Here is an 18,820-nt window from a genome sequence, read left to right on the forward strand (position 1 = left end):
TCCCACCAGAAACCATAGATGCCCACTGAGCATAGCGCAGAGACTGAGCAGAGCTCAGTGAGAGCTGGCTGGTCTTCTTTATTTTCTTCAAGGACAGGCAGGGGCGATCCACTCTCACCCCCATCCCTCAGGCAGGCTTGGGCCACTGCTTGGCAGAAAGCGGGTCTGCCAACTGACAGACAAGAGGCCTGGTTCGGGGCATGTTGTGGGGCTACCTGGAAGCCCCAGCAGTCCCACATTTGTCACTCCCTCTGCTCTCCAGGTTCTCTGGACTTCCTAACCAGGAAAAAACACTGAGGGGATTCCTGAGGCGAAGGCAGATGCCAAGTGCATGTCAGACTGTGATGTCTGGGCCAGGCTGGCTCCATCTGAGCCTGGTCAGAGGCCACCTCTGAGCCTTGAGGTGGGCACAGTCCTAGCAGGGTCTGGCTGTCACCCCAGGAGGCCTGGGGATGAGAGAGGAGATAGTCCTGTCTTAAAACCTCAGGCCCCAAACCCCACCGCCAGTGGCCTGTGGGTGCCAACTGTGTCTCAGCCTGTTCATCGGCTGTCTGGTCACAGCCTTGCTGAGGAGGTTGAGTTTGGCAGACTCTGGGATCTCATTTTAGTTTCCTTATTTAAGTCCTCATTTTTAAACACAGTCCACAAGCAGCAATAACAACAGTCACTCTGGAGACCACTTTAGAACATCTGGAGATGGACGACTTATCTGCGGCACCTGGATGCAGGGCCTGACCTGCATGTGCTTCACACGAGCACTTACAGAGGCACCTCAAAGCAAGGCAGGTGTGACCCTGCTTTGTAAGCCATGGACGGTGATGGCCTAATTGCTAGTCACATCTACTGACAAAGCAAGTTACATTCTGACTAGACTCACATCAAATTTCATCTCTTGGATCAAGATGTATTTCACAAGATGTTTCCATGTTTTCAGTCCTAATGATACACCTTCAATTAAAAAAAAGTCTCGCCATTGCATCATAAACCACAGATCATTAAATGCCTATCACAGTCCATGTTCAAGGCTCAAGTGTAAAAGACGGTTGACATTTCGCTGGGAACTTTTAAAACACTGAGACTAAATTATGACCCAAACTTACTCTTCTTAATGACACATAAAAAGTTCAACTCGGAATATGAAAACAAAGTTCCCAGCAATATTAAGGAAATAAAGGTCCTTCAAAATGGTCAGTTTTTGTTTTGATTAAATTGTGCATTTTTAATATATTTGGTATAAAGTGAAACTCTTAAAAAAACACCTAGGAATTTTAAAATAAAATGGAGCATCCTATTTTCAGGGTCACCAGTATCACAGCGAGATTTGCCTCTTAAACAATGACACTTAGTGTCTGTGTAGTTCCATGAATACTTTTGAAGTGTCATATTAAAACCAATCTTGTGGCCTTGAGGCAAAGAGAAGCAATTAGTCTTGGAGTTGTGAATAAATAAAAATCCATTTATACACCCGTCCTTGACATGTACCTTGCAAATCTTAGAAACTTCATCTAGTGGGAAAAGAAATGTTAAATTGTGAATACCAATACTAGTCACATTGCCATGTGGCTTCCCAAAATACTTTGGTTCATACCAATGTTTTAAGTATTAATTTATATGTATGTATTCATCCATAGTGAACACAACACAGAGAAGCTTTCGAAAGGCACATAGAAAAGAGGGAGAGACGAGGGAGGGGCGCCGGGGCCACAAGGGCCACCGTTAGCAGGTTTTCAATGTGTGCGCCTCAAACATAAGCATGGCGCCTCTGTCCCCCACAAGCACACAGAGGCCTGGGAAGGGGTCAGGTTCTGTCCCTGAAGGAGTCTGGGACACCCAGTGCCCTCCTCCTCCATTTGTGATCCCAACCACCACTTAAGGGAGTATCAGGAGGTCAAGGAATGTGGATCCTTGCATCACTTCTTATATGGATCCGTTTCTTCAATGCCGGGTGGGGTGTGTATAAATGGGGGCTTTGCTGTCCCTTGGCCTTGTGTGGCTCTGAAGAGATCGGGGCTGTCAGCCACCGAGCAGAGCCGAGCTGACCTCCGGGCCTGGCAGGGGTGCAGAGAGAAGGGCGCTGCGGTGCGGCAGGGGCTGGAGGCCCAAAGCCCGCCGCGCCAGGACAAGGGGAGCAGTGGGCACGCCGTCCGTGGGGCCGGCTGGAGCCGCTGCGCAGATCCCTGACCTACTTCCACGGCCCCTTTCGGTTCTAGGAGCAGCTAAAAATCCATAAATTAAGGATATTAACTGATGGGGCCTGCGGCATCCTTATAAGCTATTTAAATCTATAAATTTACAACATCTTCTGCATATATCAAGTAATTGAACTAACCTCAGGGATGTAACTTTAATGAGAAAATTTCCCCCTTCTCCTGTAGTTCAAGCTCTAAAATAAATAAATAAATAACATCTTCCCTTAGGAGAAAAGTTTCTGCTTGTTCCCGCGTGGAGAAGTTACAGAAGCGCGGACCTTTTTCCACGCGCGAGGTCCCCTAGTCAAGGGAAGCTGGACCCCCACTTTGTCCACCTCCTACCAGAGTCCCCCGCCCATGGCCGACCTCCAGTGCCCCCAGCGAGTGAGACCGCTAGAGGGCGCCGAGGTCTGGCTGGAGCTCCGGGTGGGGGCCCCGGCGCAACTCCCGGCCCGAGAGCACCCACCCTTCAGCCTCAGCCCAGATCTGGCCCCGGTGTCCCTGGAGCCGGACAGGGGACGCACTGCAGGCCCAGCGCACAGGCGTCTCCTAGCTTCGTTTCCTAGGAGCCGGGAAATGGTCCGGGGGTGTGGGGGGACGGACGGGGCTCCAGGGAAAGCGGAGGAAGGGGAGGAGGAGGTAGGTAAGAAAGGAGGAGGAAGGGGCAGCCAACGCGGGGACCTGGGAGGGTCCCCGGGCACTGGCCTCGGCGCCGTTGCGAGTTTTTGCCGTAGACATCTCCAACGCGCGGCGCGCGGAGAGGAAATGGCGCGTCTGGCCCCGGGCGTCCTGCCAGGCGACCCCCTCCCCCGCGGTGGCCGACCGCGTGTCCGCAGACGTCACGGGCGGCGCTGCTCCACGGAGAGGGGCAGTCAGGGCAGAGACCGGGGGAGGGGGAGGGGCGGACTTGGCCCCCGGCTCCGCTCCAGCCTTGGCAGACTCGCAGCCCAGTTTCTCCCCAAGTCCCGCCCCTGGCCCGGGGCGCCGCGGCGGCGGCTGCTCCCCTCTTTGTAACCGAGGAGTCAAGAAATGTGAGAAACGTGCCCTGTGTTACTTATTTGGGAGCCGAAAATTTATGCCCAGCTGAAAGCGCCCGGGGAAATATTACATCAGATGAAATGACAATGATTAAAATCAGCTTCTCACCCGCCCCCTTCTGAGCCCGGAGGAGGCCCGGGCGCCGCGTGGCCGGCCGGCGGGGGGCTGGGCGGCGGAGGGCACCGGGCCCGGGCGCACCGCTCCCGGGAGCGTCCTGGCGGAGGCCCGGCGGCAAGGCACCGGCTCCGGGAGAGGCGGGTGGGAATCACCCAAGGAAAGGACGGAAAACAGTGCCTTTCTGTCGCCGAGCGCGGCAGGCGCGGACGCGCAAAGCTAATTGCGACTCTAATCCTCTGCCCCGCGGCGCAGCCAAGCCCCGAGCCAGGAGTCGCCGCGCGCTCCCGCTCGCGCTCGCCGCGCTGGGTAATTTGGAGCCGAAACGTTGCCCTTTGCGTCCGGGTTCGGCCGCCACGGGGCGCGGGCCACGGGCTCCGGCGGGGGGCTTGTTTCCTCGCCAGCAATCCGGGAAGGCCGCTGGAGAGAGAGGAGGGAGGAGAGGAGGTGGGAGCGGCGGGAGGGCAGCCGGAGAGCGGCGCGAAGAGGAGGAGGTGGCAGCGGCGGCGGCGGCCGCGAGGAGGGGAGGAGGCGAGGGGAGGGCGGGGAAGGGAGGCCCCGGCGCGCCGCGCCGCGAGGGGCCGCGCGAAGCGGGGGCCGGGGCGGGAGGGGTGGGTGGGGGGGAGGGTTGGGGGCGAGAGAGAAAGTAACTCCAGGACGAGACCGGAGCGACCCGCGGAGCGAGCACAGCCGGCAAGGCTGCACCAGGCTCCGGAGACCGGCGGCTGCGGGGGGCGGGGGCTGTGCCCGAGCCCGATCCCCCGCTCCTGCTCCGAGGTAAGCCCTGCGCAGGCGGCCACCGCTTAGCGCCGCGCGGCCCTGTCCCCGAAGTGGCTGCGATACCGAGAAAGTCTCCCAGCTGGGGTTCGGACCTGGGCGGGGGAGGCTGCTTTGTCCGGGTGCCGGGCGGCGGGGGCAACCAGCACAAAGGCCTGGCGCGGGAGGGGGAATTGCCCACGTGAGCTGGTCCTGGCTTGGGGTAGACCCTCCCCACGCGGGCGGGTTCGGTGCTTCCTGCTGCGCGGGGCGGGAGGGGGGGCGGGTTCAGGCCCCAGACTCGAGCCTAAGTGCAGGGCCGGCGAGTTTCTGGGGTCAGAACTGGGCTCACGCAGTTGGGGCTTCGGGGGCGATCGGGGTCCGGCATGGCGCTCAAATCAGAGAGAGAAAAAGTCTCTAACGGGACAGATGTTTGTCCTCTGACGCCCACCCTGCTGCGTGTGCCAAACGGGACAGGAGGGGTCGGCGCGCTTCTGGTCGTCCCAGGTGCGCTGAGGTTTGGGGCTCCCGGTCCCGCAGCGCGGATGCTCGATCGCCGCCCCCGGGTCCCTGCTGCCCGCCGGTACTCACTGCCTGGACCGCGCGCACGGGACACACAGTCCCAAACATCTCTCCTTCCGTAGCCGAAGCGCCTTTAGGTCTTCCCTCGACCCCCACCCCGACTGCAGAAAGATACGCCTCAAGTTTTCACTCCGTCTCTCCAATGTGCATGAAGGAATTTAACAGCATCGAATAACAGCATTAGTTTCCATTTTTTTAATCCCGCCAACAATAAACTTTAAGAACAAAAGCGCTTTTACGTCCTTAATTAGGCAAGCTTCCCATCTGTGGTCTCTGTCTGCTTCTTGATTTAACTTTGCCCTCCGCCCGAAGCGCACACCCCTCCCCACCCCCGCAGGCTCTTCGGGTTCCCCGGCCACCCCGGCCCCGCGGCGCCGCCCGCCTCGGCCCGGCCGGCTCCAGGCGCCCTGAAGTTCACAGCGGCCGGCAGGGCTGGCGCGCGCCAGGTGGCCCGCGGACCTCGCTTCCGGCCTAACCCCCGGGCTATTCTGCAGGCCCCTGGCAGTTTCGCCCCGGGCTGGCACCCGGGGTGCAGAGCTGAAGAGAGCTCGGAAGGCGCCTTCTGTTTACCTTTTATGGTTAAAATAACAGCTTAGCAAAGAAGCGACTTCACGAAGAAGCGATTTAGTGAAATCGTCTCAAGCTGCCGCAGCTCAGCCAGTTTAATCACCCCCAGAGAGCTGAACAACTGCGAGCACAATGGGACACAAAATCATTTTGTGTGTAAATGAGCGTGGCATTCTGCTCGCTTCCCTCTGCTCCGGCGGGCGGGGCTTGGCAGTGGCGGGCGGGCGCGGGTCCCGGAGCTCCCGCCGCAGCTCTGAGAAGCGGGTCAATACCCAGCCAGTTAGGAAACCCGCGGGCCCTGCAACAGGCTGTTTGGCCGATCCTCGGGTGGACCGTGGTGCCAGGCTGGGTCATGGGTTTGACGCTGGTGTTGGTGGAATGAACTTGTGTCTCTTACTGCACCCCCTTTTATGGCCTCAGCAGTGGTCTCGGGGAAAGGGTCGTTGTCCAGCACGGATGCGTTGGTCGCAGAGAGCACTGGAGGTTCTGGTCAAGGCGTAAAGCCTGGGGCTTCCAACGGTGAGTTTCCGGTTTGCCGTGAACATCAGGTTGTGCTTGCTAAGGAAAAGAGGCTGGAAGAGAGCCAGCTTGAGCAGCTTGCTGCTGGGTCCTTGGTGTTAAGGGTCACTTTAGAATAGTGCCCTGGTGGTGACAGGGGAAACACTACAGTTTGCTTTGACAGAATTTCCATCAGAATGCCTTCCAGCAGTTGATCCTCAGTGTGGCTCTCCTTCTGACTCCTCACCCAGCAGAGCCTCCCACCACCTAACCACCTATTCTTGAGATCTGTTTTGATTTCTCAGAACTTCTTGAGATAGGTGACCTGCTTTTAAAAAAGCCAACTGGTACTCAGGAACGTCAAAACAGCAGACCCTGAGCAGCCCCCAGTGAGGGTTTAAATTAAACATCTGTCGCTAATAGCACCCCCACCCAGTTTCGTGTCAGGGGCCTTTCCCGGACACTGAGGACAGAACAAGTCTTAGGGGAGTAACCTTACTTCAATGTGCATGATTTGATGCTTATTGAACCTTGGTCCATGTTTCAAAATTGGATGTTAAATTTCAAGGCACAAAGTCAACCCTTAAGGGAGATCACTCCCTCGAGGCTTAAACCTGTGAGAAACAAGACTTGGTTAGGCTTGTGGAAGCGAGTGAGGAGGGTGGTACTCACTGGGCATGTCCCCCCGACTGCCCATGAGATTGGAAAGGGCTGCATAGTCCTGCTCTTACGTAGGGCCTATAGTGTCCTGGATGGCTTCTAAAGACTGAGGAGCCGTCTATTTTCAGGTGGCTGTGGAGCAGAGGGAAGGGGCTAAGCGACTGGGGAGGAGCAGGAGATAGGGTTCATGAGCTAAGCCGCTGTGGGTTCCCTTCTGGCCAGCTCTCTGATGCCTCGGGGGTGTGATCCCAAGGGAGCTGGGATAGTGAGGCACAGACAAGACCATTCTGGGGGTCTAGGAGGTCCTGGGCTCCCCAGCCCATTTAGGGTGGGGGATCCTCCATGCACTGTCGTCCCCAAGGTTCTCTGTTGGTGCAAGAGGAGACAGACACGCTTGGTAACATGGCTCTAAACCCAAAATACCAGGAAAATCAGATTTGTTCTGAAATATTTTCGGCAATTATGGTGAGCATATGTTTCAGTATTGTCATTAGCTAAATTAGCAGACATGGAGCTACCCAGAAAACGCGCGCGCGCGTGTGCGTGTGTGTGTGTGTGTGTGTGTGTGTGTGTGTGTGTGTAAGTAATTTACTGTGGCCCGGACGCATGCTTTGGGGTATGGGGACAGGATGGTGGTGGGTGGAATCAAGAATGCTGTGTAGTAGGCATGGGGTCTATGACAGCATGTGCAGAGAGGACGATGTTAAGTGTCTGACCCCAGGGGAGACACGACACCCGTGACTGCTGAGGAGTAAGCCCTCTGGTTTGTCCGTGCTTCCCGCAGATACTCTGGGCAGCGATGGAAGCCTAGATGCCTCACCGCAAGGAGCGGCCGAGCGGGTCCTCGCTTCACGCCCAAGGCAGCGCCGGCACTGAGGTGAGCGCCAGAGGGCGGGCTGGTCAGTGCCAGTGGCCGCCTCTTTACCCTCTTTATGAATGCCTGCTCGCCGCTGCGCTGGCCGCCCTTCCTCGCAGCTGCGGCATTCAGGAGATGGCTGTTGACTTGCTGTACGATTATGTATTTTTTTGAAGCAAAAATGCTCTTAATTTGATGTGAAATTTACTACATGTATAAAACCCATCGCCTTAGGTGCTGAAGAAGTCACTAATTTAGAGGTGTCTCGTTACCGAGACAAACTTGCAAAAACCCCTGAATCCCAATTCACAAATTGGTGATTCGTTTGTCAGGGGATATTTCACATCTAACACATAAGCCTGCGACCTTTAATTAGAATTTTGCAGTTTGTTTTATGCCCCTGGAGGCTGACACCTTGAAATTTTTTTTCTTGATTTCTTATTGCTAATAAGCATCTTTCTTTTTCCCTCTGGTACTTTGACGAGAATGATGCAAATACACTTAATTATAGTGGTGGCCACAATTTGTCAGCTGAATATGTGATCAGGCATGGGCACAAGTGATCTGATTAGATCTGTGATCACATTGGCAATAAAGGGAGTACACAGCTCCGTGGTGAAGAAACTCTCGTTTCCGCCTCGTTTCCATCTCCAGGAGGGAGGAAGCATGTCCCGGTTGTCTCTCACCCGGTCACCTGTGTCTCCCCTGGCTGCCCAGGGGATCCCACTGCCAGCCCAACTCACCAAGTCCAATGCGCCTGTGCACATCGATGTGGGTGGCCACATGTATACCAGCAGTTTGGCCACGCTCACCAAGTACCCCGACTCCAGGTAAGAGCCAAGCCCCTTGTAGTGATAGGTGTGAGGTGGTGACTGGCAGCATCTGCAGCCTGCTGCCAGTGGGGCCCGTCCCCTGTGCCAGCACACATGCAGGGCTTTGCAGGCCCACCCGGGAACGAGGGCTTGGGAGGCCGAGTCTGTTGAAGGCTGCTCTGCACAGGGACTTGTGATCCTGGCTGCAATGGTAGTGCCAGGTAGAGCTTCTGACCCACCTACAGAAGCCACTTATTCGGAGCCAGTCCCACCTGAAGCTAGCCAGCAGCTGGCTAGGGAATCTGACACGCCTTCAGGCTCCTCTTGAGTGGGACTCAGGCCTGGCCTTTTCAGGGGATCATTTGTGAGCAATGCCGTGTGCTTCTTGGGGTCCTGTTCCAATTCTAACCCTTGGGAAATCGCATGCGGGGAGGGAGGAGGAGAAGCTACAGTTTGCCATCTTTGTCGGTTTGGTGGCTACTGCTGGACCTTGAGGGCTAGCAGCAGGCTCCCTGGGGTGGATGTGGGGAATGCAGTGACTGCTCAGGAGAAGCATAAGCCTCCCACTTCATCAGCATGTAGTGTCTCGGACTAGGGCCCTGCCAACCTGGCATCTCACACTCTGCAGAGCTCCCTGGCCCCTTGCCTTGTGGGCCTATCTGTGGGAGATGCTAGGTGCTGCCGACTCCTGCTCTTGCCTCTGGGGCATTTGCCTCCCAGGGGCAGACCCGGTTTCCCATTGGCATGGCAGCAGGGCTGACCCACGCTGGGGTGGGTCTCCATGAGCCTGTCTCAGAGATGACGCAGCATGCTGCCTGCTGAGCCCACCACTTCTTGTGCCTGGTACGTGAGGCAGCCACTGCTGGGCGCTGAGCAGCAGGAGGGCTAATGCTGTGGGTGTCACCCATTTTTATACATTTAAAATAGTAAGAGGAGTTCATGAATCCCCCTGACACTGAGGGATCCTCTCTGGAAAGCTTTCTTGTCAGGCTGCCTGGTCGTCAGCGTGGTTGCTCAGGGCACAAAGGGTCCCTAGTGCACGGAGGTGGCTGTTGGTGCAGCAGGGGCTAGGGTGGAGCCCGCCGTGGAGCAGTGCTGCTCACTTGAGGAGGGAATGTTGAGATGGACACAGTGTCCAGGCCGAATCTGGGGGTTCTGGGGAGCAGATGGCAATTGAGGCTTCGTTTTCTTGGCTCCACAGAGCCTGGGCCTGGGGCACTTGTGAACTTGGGTCTTGGGGGTAGAGGAGAGGCGGCAGCACTGTTGGCCTGTGCACTGGCTTGCAGAGCCGCCTAGGACAGGAGATGTTCAGCTTATTTAATTTCAACTTTTCCCTCTGTGGCAATCCCAGGTTGTTTGAGATAGATCACCCCTTCATCGATTGACGATAATTATGAGTGAAATTTATAAAACCCTTGCCCACAGCTTCTCTGAAGAGAGTTTCCTGAAATCAGACACTTAACCTTCTGGAATAATCGCAGCCCAGGCCCACAGGGAATGGCCTCCCCATTCCTGTGTCCAGGCTGCTACTCGGGAGCAGTGAGGGCAGGGGCTGTCCTTCCCCAGACCCACAGTGCAGCTTGTCCTGGCCCGTGGTCCTGCTCTGTGGCTGGCTGGGCCCTCTGATGGGAGCTGAGGCCCCTGCGGTCCCTTGTCTGCAGGATGGGACCAGAGTGGGTGGCAGTTCACAACCTTTTCTGAGGCTGGGGCTCCAGAGAATCTGCTGTTCTGCATGGATGGCTTTTGGCTCATAGGGGGCCTGCTGCTTTGGCCTGGAGCTGTGGCCTAGAGGCCAAGGGATGGTGTGACGTGTAGGACAGCCAGGGCACAGGGGTCAAGCCAGGCCTGAAAAGTGGGCTGGGCAGCTGTGCTGGCAAAGTCCCCTCCGATCTCTCTTGTCCTTCCTTGAGCAAATCATTAAAATGAAAAAGAACTATTTGTCACCAATTCTGGAAACCAAGATCAATCTCTGCCCGGTCTCACTCTGTGAGTCACTTGGAAATAGAGAGTTAAAACTGCTGAGGTCCCGGGGGTTTCTGTGTAGAAGCGCTGAAGTCTCTGCTGGACACTGGTGAGAGACCAGGGCCTCATGCCCCCAGGCCCTTGGGCCTCTGTGCCCACAGAACTGTGCCCGGGCTTCTGAATCATGGCTGGTGGGGTGGCTCTGACACCAGGAACAGTTACCACCACTGGCTGGCCCAGGAACAGCTGTCAGTCATTGCCCAGCGAGAGCACGACACAGCTGCCCGGGGCCGGGAGTCGAGTCCCTGGGGCCGAGGCTGGATAGCTGCTGCCACTGTGGCTTTACTCTTGCGTCCCTCTGGCTGTGGGGAGTGACACGTTGGGATGTCCAGGAGCTTCAGAACCAATAAAACCTTCCACTGAGACACTGAGGAAATTGGAACCAATGCTTAAAAAAAGAGAAAAAACAAACAACCCTTGTCAGCCGTGGTCAGAACTGGCCAGCCTAAACCTTGGAGGACTTCTAAATTTGGCACCCAAGCCCTGGGGCCTCCCTCAGAGGATGGCCTGAGGCAGGAGCTGACTCTTAAGGCCGAGTGCGCATCTGGTGCTGCTTTGCAGAGACTGACCTACTCTTCCCTCAACCTGCTCACATTCTTAGTAGCCTCAGACCCCAAGGGCACGAAAAGCCTTCATCCTGTGAAGAGACATTGAAGCATGGAAAGATCTAGAACCAACTAGTCCTGAAATAAAGCAGATTGAGCACCTTCTAGTCGTGGACCAATAAACAGCCTAGAACCCCATCAGCCCCAGGGTGGGCCCGGAGTCCTGTAGGTTCCCATCCTGACACCACAGGGATGAGCAATGCAGCTGGGACGTTGCTGGCAGCTCAGCCAGGAAGGGTGAGGAAAGTTCCACGCAGAGGGTTCAGCTAAGGACTGGCTAGTGTACCTGTGGATGCAGCTTTTCCTTCTGTCTGCTGATGCCATGTGGGACCCCCAGCTGTCCCATGGCAACTGCCCGTGGCACCTGGCAGCCATGCTCAGTCTCAGCTGTCTCCAAGGGTGCTGGGTGGCCTTCAGTCTGCTGAGGCCAGGTCTTGGGGGCTTTGACAGTTGGAACAGGCTGCAGGGCCCACAAGGCTTCCCAGTAGGGCTGTGTCGCCCAGTACTACTGTCACCAGGCCTGGCAGGGGGGCCGGTTGAGAGGGCTCAGTGGTGTCGGAGTCCTGAGATGAGTTGTGTCTGGGTGACCGCAGCACTGGTTCCACAGGCTCGGGCCTCTCCACATCTCACTGCAGGCTCCGACCTGTGTGTGCCTGTCCATGAGGCAACGTTGCCCTTTTACACAGCCCCATTGGGACAGGGGCTGGGCCATGTCCCCAAACTGAGCATAGGTCACCACATGGCTACTCTGCATCTGGGCAGACCCTTGTGGCCAGTGCCTGAGTGTGCCAAGCCACTGGAGTGGAGGACTGTGTAGATGGGAGGCCCTGAAAAAGGCTTTGGGGCTCTAACCTCTCAGCTTCAGCCCAGGCCGTGTGCCCCGGCACGACCGCAGGGCAGGGCAGGGCAGGGCAGAGCCTCTGGCATGGTGACCTGGAATGGACGGAGGACTGGGCTGCTGGGACTCTGAGGCTCGCTTCCTCCTCCCTGGAGTGGGTGGGGCCAGACCCCAGGTGCCCCCCCCCCGAGATCTCCTGAGTGTCTGTCAGAACCACTGCCTGCACTGTTTCTGTGTGCAGACACATGGGTGCTTACACTGGTGTGTGCACTGTGGTGTGCACGCATGTGTGCAGAAACTCCTGCCTGCCTCGGATCTCCCTTAGGGCTCCCTGAGTGAGTGGCTGTTGGTGGCTTACCTGTAAGTTTGTCACATGTATGTAGCTACGTCCCTGGTTGGCTTATGGTGGCTGGTGTGTCCTTTGCCTGGAGGTGTCTGGGCCTGTGATTTGCGTGTTGTGCGGGCAGGCACTGTGGGACCCTGTGCCTGTTGCTCAGGTGTGTCACCTCTGATGCTCACCCCTGTGAGTTGGTGAAGTGGGTATGTGGGACCCAAGACTGTCTTGGCTGGTTTACGTGTGTTCATTGGGTGTGTGGCTATGGACTGCAGTGTCTCATAGTTGGGGGTTTTCTGGGTGGGTCTCCCTAACCAGGTTTTGGGGGGGGGGTGGCGAGGAAGCTGTGTCCAAGTCCTGCTGTAGTTCTCGGGCCTGTGATGTGTGTCAGCAAGCAGGTGTGTACAGCTGGGTGTGCTCTCTGGCTGTGGCTTGTGAGTGTAGGTGGAGTGTGTGGCATGTGGTGCTGGCTGCGCCCGTGGCCTGTCTGACTGTGGCCTGGCTGCCACAGACATCCATCAGTGTGAGTCACCCAGGTAAGGGCCCCCGTCACTCCAGCAGGGCGGGCCCTAAGGAGTGGGGCTGGGGCAGGTGGCCTGACCCTTCCATCAGACATCCCACCCTCTGTCTCTCCCAGAATAAGCCGCCTCTTCAATGGCACCGAGCCCATCGTCCTGGACAGCCTGAAGCAACACTATTTCATTGACCGGGATGGAGAGATTTTCCGCTACGTCTTGAGCTTCCTGCGGACATCCAAACTGCTGCTCCCGGATGACTTCAAGGTAAGCCCGTGGCCGCCCTGCGCTGCCTGTGCAGTGGCATCGCACGGGGGACGCTGAGGCTTCGTAAGTGGACCCACAGTTGTCATGGCAACCATATAAGTTAAGCGATGAAGCCAAGGGCTAAATTAGTTTTTCTAAGCTAATTTTTTCTCACACTTTTAGCCCATTGATCAGGGCATGACAACAAAGTAAGCAGTGGCAGCTGCCCTTCCCCGGCTCCAGCCCCATGTCCATCATGTTTGAGGACTGTTAGGTGCTACGGTTACAGGAGTTAGAGGTCCCTAGATCTGTTCCCTGTTGGACATTTGCTGGGGGAACCTAGACCCAAACCAGACACCCTTTAAACAAAGCTAACCGCAGTTCTTGGGGTAAGACTGTCCAGTTCCTGAGAGCCCTGTCTTGGTACTGGGTCCCTTTGTGGTCCCAGGGACCCCGGAGGGTCAGGGCCAGGCTGCCCTGGCTCACAGCAGCAAGGGTCCTTCCCTCCTTCCTTCCTTCTGGCAACCAGAGGACCAGTGGCCCTGGGGCTATTTTGTCCTCCATTCGACTTGGTTATTGGGTCCTAACAACCGAACTCGGGCTGAAAATACAGTGAAATGAGGCAGACGAGAGGGTCCTGGTTTCACAGTACTTACAGTCTGGTGGGAAGACGGATGTTGAACAGAAAATACTTGACTTCCACAGGGGCACACACTTCAGAGAAGGGGCCAGGGAGGATGTTTCTCTGGGAGGGGAAGGAGCATGGCGGGCAGACCGGTATAAGGGCCTTGGTGAGGAGGCAGTGTGGGCGAGGCTCAGTACCTTTCTGACCTGGACAGAGGGTGTTCACCTGGGGCTGCGTGGACTGGGAGGGTAGGCAGGGAGGCTGCTGGTTGATGTTGGGACCTTGGTAGCTGGCTGAGCGTTTGACATTTGACCCTGAGTACGGTGGAATGGTCAAGAGTAGCGGTGACTAAGGGAACGACGAGCAGATTTGCAGATGGATTGCCCTGGCTATTGTGTGGCAAAGGATGTGGGGAGGGTGGGAGCGGAGGCGATCGGGAGGCCAGGAGAGGGTTTTTGAAGGCTTCAGACCAGGGTGGAGGCGGGAGGGGAAGAGGGAGCAAAGTGGCAGGTCAGACTTGTATTTACGGAAAGGACACAAAAGGCCACGGTGGGTGTTGGTGGGGGTCAGGGGCCCTCGAGGGTGCTTCCCACCTATGGCTCCTGTCTGAGTGGATCCATGGAAGCCCAGGGGTGGAACAGGCTGGGGGGCGGAATTGCTGGTGGGCCGTTGGGTGCAGACACTCACACATTGGCTGTGAGGAATGCTGTGGGGTTGTTTGGTGTGAAGATATCCCTCAAGGAGCCGATGGGAACAGAAGCTCAGGATGGAGCCCCGAGGACCCCCTGGGGAGGCACATAATGGGTCCCCGACAGGCCTCCCCCAGGCTTCCAAAGGCTGGGGGCAGGAGACCGGAGGGTAGGCCCTGCTTTGGGTTGAGCTTCCTTGCCTCGCCCGCAGCGGTCCTCAGGTTCACCAGCTGACCTTGAGCTGAGCCCCACTGAGTGGCGTGAGTCATGAATATGCAGGGCTGGGGCAGGTGTGGTTGAGCACGTGCTGAGGGACAGTTGGTGTGAGCCCATCCATCCCGGGAAGGGGCCGCCTGCCCGCTGAGAGGTGGGCTCCCCGCCCCAGGTCCCTCCTCGCACAGCCTGCTAGGAAGGGCAGGGGCCAGCTGGGCACTGGGCAGACCTTGTTGTCCTTTAAAATCCTCGCCCCCTTCTCTGAGCTGGGTGTCTACATCCATTTTATACAAGAGAAAACAGGCTCAGAGAAGCTCAGTTACTGATGATCAGAGGCTTCAAAGCTGGCAGATGAAGATGCCGACAATCCAGCCTAGGCAGGTCTGTTTTGCCTTCCTGCTGGGCTGTGTGCTTTTTCAGGGTAGGTGAGCTTCTCCTCCCTGGGATCTGAGAAGGAAGCAGGTCCTCAGGCATAGAGAGTGCCTCAGGCCCCTAGCCTCCTTGTCTTTCCAGAGATTTCTGAATACTTCGGGGATGAAGCTTCCCTGAGTGCTTGGGGCCAGATGGAAGAGCCCAGGGCATCTGGCACAGATGCACACCAGCTGCTGCCCATGGGTCAAGGCTAGATTTCGTGTGCTTGCACATGCTCACTTGAGCCTCATTTTCTCCACCTGTACGATGGGCACAACCATCCCAGTTCACAGAGTGCCCTGGGGTGGGGTGGGGGGTCACGGTTCTGTAGAATGGTAAGAGGAGATGCCCTGGAGTTGGAAAGGGCAGCCCACCACATACTACCTCCCCGTCTGTGTGTTCCTGCAGGATTTCAGCCTGTTGTACGAGGAGGCGCGCTACTACCAGCTGCAGCCCATGGTTCGAGAGCTGGAGCGCTGGCAGCAGGAGCAGGAGCAGCGGCGCCGCAGCAGGGCCTGTGACTGCCTGGTGGTGCGGGTCACACCGGACCTGGGTGAGCGCATCGCACTCAGCGGCGAGAAGGCCCTCATCGAGGAGGTCTTCCCGGAGACCGGGGATGTCATGTGCAACTCGGTCAACGCGGGCTGGAACCAGGACCCTACACATGTCATCCGCTTCCCACTCAATGGCTACTGCCGGCTCAACTCGGTGCAGGTGAGGGCTGGTCCCCCCCACCCGCCTCACCCCTGCCTCCCAAAGCCCTCCGGCAGCAGAGAGGTGGAGGCGGGCCGGTCCCTGAAATGGCACAGCCCTCCGTGCCGTCTCGCAGAAAAGGCAACAATGTGTGGATGCATAATTTATGTCCTGCTCATAATTAAATGATGGCGCCTGGGGGATGGACTTAAAAAAACTGATCTATACTCTTTGTTTTTTCCAAAAGGATGTTCTCTAAAAATTGTCCAGAGTACTTTCAACAAAGTATGCCTCCTTTGACACCCAGAGTCTGAGTTGGGGTTCAGATCACATGCAGGCAACAGGAGCAGCAGGTCAGAGGCTGGGCATGGAAGTGGCCCAGAGCCCTCCCTTGTCCTGCCGGCCCAGCCACGGCACCCAGGCAGCTGCCCCGAGCGTTTCTGTGCTGGCTTTCCCAAGATGGGACTAAGAGTTGGGAAGCCCAAGATGGAGTGGGGCCTGTTTTCCACTAGCTCTTCCAGACACAAGAGTACACGCCTGCTTCAGGCTTGGAGCAGAGTGGACTTTGGGGGAAAGCCCCCCCACCCCATGCATACATCCCATAGGCTGGGCAGGACACAAGCGTCAGACACAGTGACTACACAAAACCCTCACAGAGGCACAAAGCCACATGGACTCAGAGGACGCCCCCTCCTCTCCACCCCAGTTCCCTTGAGCTGATGAGCCCTCAGGCCTCAAACCATCTGGGATTCGAAACTCAGGGAGGCAGGTGGCTGCCCAGAGGCCAGGGGTAGGGTCTCTATTGTTAGGATAGGTCTCAGTGAGGAGAGGGCCCTGAGGCCTCGTCTGAAAAGATGGTCTGCTTACCCTCTGGAGAAGAGACAAGGAGTCCAAAGGCGCACTCTCTCTCCCTAAGTCAAGGCTGTGGATCCCCAGGGGCAGCAGCATAGGGACCCCACTTAGGTTTGGTCATCACACGAGTGACCCCAGGGCCCAGCTGCTTCTGTCCTGCCTGTGTTTGCCCAGCTGGTGGTTCTGTGGGGACTACTCTTTCTGAGACTTGAGATGTCAACAGGAGAAGGTAGCTTGCCCAGGCTGGGGCCCCCCTGCCTGCCAGGCCCAGCCTGGCAGACTTGCAGCTGGCATTGCTGACCCCTGTTTCTTCCCTGGCAGGTCCTGGAGAGGCTGTTCCAGAGGGGTTTCAGTGTGGCTGCATCCTGCGGGGGTGGCGTGGACTCCTCCCAGTTCAGCGAGTATGTGCTCTGCCGGGAGGAGCGGCGACTGCAGCCCACCCCCACCTCTGTCCGGATAAAGCAGGAGCCCCTGGACTAGGCCCAGCCTCAGTACCCACCTGAGGCCCCGTGACCCTGGGGGTGGCCCAGGGACGTGGAAACAGCGCTGGGGAGTTCTGCCTGCACCTGCTTAGCAGTCTTCGTGAGACTGAGGGTGGGGCTGCAGGGTCCGAGGCTGCCTGGGGAGCCCCAGGGCCCCAGGTGTCATGCAACAGAATGTGGGGTGCTGTGGGCATGCTTACCGAAGGACTGTTGATGTGACCCAAAGATGTGGGAGTTCTGCCACCAGTGCCCCAGGACCCCTGGGCTCCCCAGCTTGGTGCAGCATCCTCCAAGGCCCTGGGGCCGACCACAGTGGGGTCAGCGCAGGCCCCCCAGCCCACTGCAAAGGAGTTCTTCATCCTTCTCCACGTGTGGCGGGCGCCAATGGGTCTTCTTGCATCAGAGATGGCTTATTTTTCTACAGTATTTAAAACAGAAGTAACTGTGACTGCACAAGCCAGAGAGGCCAACAAGGACCAACACTTCTTTATCTGGTGCTCCGTTCTCAGTCAGACATGCAGCATGCCCATCCACACGGTGGAAGAGCTGCCAGGCCCTCCGGCCCGCCTGCCCACGGAGTGGGCTCGGAGACCTCTGGTCCCTGCTCTGGGGACATGAAGGGGGGGTGCTGTCCAGTGCTGTAGGAACTGAAGCAAGGCCCCCAGGGAGCTGGGCTGCTGGCAGGAGGGTTGTTTGGGTGTGGGGGACAGATGGCTGTGGAACCACCAAACACCCTCACCTTTGCTGCTGCCTGGGGTGCAGGCCACACTTGGTGGGTCACCTGACCTACCAGTGCTCAGGGGCTTCTGGTCCGGTTTGTGTGTCCTCACACCTGGGCTTCTCCAGGAGTCTCTACCCAACCGGACCAGCCACAGGGCCACATGGCATCCTTACCTCAGGAATGGGTCCCACGGTGAAGGGGCCCACCTGTCAGCAGTGTCTCCTGGGTCCCCACCTCAGGAAGCTGTCCCGAGCTCTGATTTTTCCACACTAATATGCACACTGAATTTTAATGAAATTTGTACTGCTAGCCTGCAGGTAAGACCTGGACATAGGCATACCTGGATTCCAACGAGGACTGGCCCCGAGGGGTCCTCATAGACCAGCTTCCTCTTAGATGACAGGCGCAAAGATGGACACCCCAGCTTTGTCACCCTTGACTGAGCTGGCTCTTCCCTGGTGGAGATACCGCAGACAACTGCTTGGTGGATGAGGCGTACAGCCAGCACTGCACTGCGTACAATGCCTGTAGACTTGTATATGACTCTTTTAATATCGTAAAGATGCTGATGTACAATTGTTGTGTTTGTGTAAACACATTATGTTCCTAGTTCATGCCATAAACTGCTATAAAGCAAAAGACCGAAGCTGTGTCCTGTGCAGAAGCGGCATTGGATTCCGAGTTGGATGTTGTGCCTAGGGTGTTGTGGAAGGGAGTCCTGCCTCTGTCCCTTCAGGTCAAGGATGACCTAGCAGTGCTAACTGGGGGAGGGGCAAGGTCCCAAGCTGGCTGTTACTGCATTTGGGTGTTTCCTCACTGCTGGGACCTGTGCCCCATGGGCAGGACAGATTCTGAAATCTCATTCACAGCTCCTAACATGCCAGTGGGGAGGCAGGCAGGTGTCCAAGGGCTTTTGAACCCAGTCTTAGGTGTTTGAGATTTTCCCTCTCTCTGGCTTTTGGTTGAGGTTGGCACCCTCTTAGGGCCCCACAGAGCAGTAGAAGGTGACAGTCCACAGGCCACACCAGCGAGGGGACGAGCAGGCCCTGGTGTGAGAAGGGTGGTTTACCTGAGCACAACACAAGCCCACAGTGCGCTTGTTCCCAAGAGAAGGAGTCTGAAGTTACTGACAGAGGCCTCCAATTTAAATGAGCCCTTTGGTACTTTTCCCCAAAGCCCTTACGTTGTAACCCATGAGGACCCTTGTACATGCCTGGTACAGGCCACTGGCCTCGATCTTCCTGGAGGACGAGAGCATAGCCACTTCCTGTCTGGGGTTGCAAAGCACACGCCAACCCACTGCACAATCTAATTTGCTGGACTAACTTGCTAGCCTTCTCCTTTGCTTAGCAATGCACTTCCAGTTGGCACATCTGCATTTTGGCATCTGAGGTTCACATCTGAGAGGAGGAGAAAGTGTTTATTAGGAAGTCTTGTGAAAACAGCTCATTGCAGTGTTATGTTCATGGATTTCTTTGGTACGATAGCCAGCATGGTTAGCG

General features: G+C 57.0%; 1 protein-coding gene across 6 annotated transcripts; it reads left to right on the forward strand.

Annotated features, from left to right (window-relative positions):
- Positions 1-3,964: 3,964 nt before the first annotated feature.
- On the forward strand, positions 3,965-17,960 carry KCTD15 (potassium channel tetramerization domain containing 15). Of its 6 annotated transcripts, none has more exons than XM_045846856.1 (7): positions 3,965-4,118; positions 5,667-5,765; positions 7,189-7,281; positions 7,915-8,090; positions 12,509-12,653; positions 14,979-15,284; positions 16,437-17,960. In XM_045846856.1, exons 3-7 carry the CDS (start codon positions 7,216-7,218, stop codon positions 16,593-16,595), a joined length of 852 nt encoding a protein of 283 aa, XP_045702812.1. In that variant the 5' UTR covers positions 3,965-4,118; positions 5,667-5,765; positions 7,189-7,215; the 3' UTR covers positions 16,596-17,960. The 6 variants fall into 6 exon arrangements, with proteins under 6 accessions (XP_045702812.1, XP_045702809.1, XP_045702810.1 ...); XM_045846853.1 differs by lacking the exon at positions 16,437-17,960 and adding an exon at positions 6,766-6,869 and having other exon boundaries at positions 14,979-15,483; XM_045846854.1 differs by lacking the exon at positions 16,437-17,960 and adding an exon at positions 6,766-6,869 and having other exon boundaries at positions 5,670-5,765; positions 14,979-15,483.
- The last annotated feature ends 860 nt before the right edge of the window (positions 17,961-18,820 follow it).

Source organism: Phyllostomus hastatus, unplaced genomic scaffold (genome assembly GCF_019186645.2).
Source record: "Phyllostomus hastatus isolate PE091 unplaced genomic scaffold, TTU_PhHast_1.1 phas_contig_5, whole genome shotgun sequence".
Classification (NCBI taxonomy): domain Eukaryota; kingdom Metazoa; phylum Chordata; class Mammalia; order Chiroptera; family Phyllostomidae; genus Phyllostomus; species Phyllostomus hastatus.

Bases quoted from the DNA above. Each gene is read 5' to 3' on its own strand.
- KCTD15 (XM_045846853.1), top strand. From the start codon at position 7,216: ATGCCTCACCGCAAGGAGCGGCCGAGCGGGTCCTCGCTTCACGCCCAA. The intron at 7,282-7,914 runs GTGAGCGCCAGA...TTCCATCTCCAG, and splicing joins AAGGCAGCGCCGGCACTGAG to GAGGGAGGAAGCATGTCCCG. The intron at 12,654-14,978 runs GTAAGCCCGTGG...GTGTTCCTGCAG, and splicing joins TGCTCCCGGATGACTTCAAG to GATTTCAGCCTGTTGTACGA.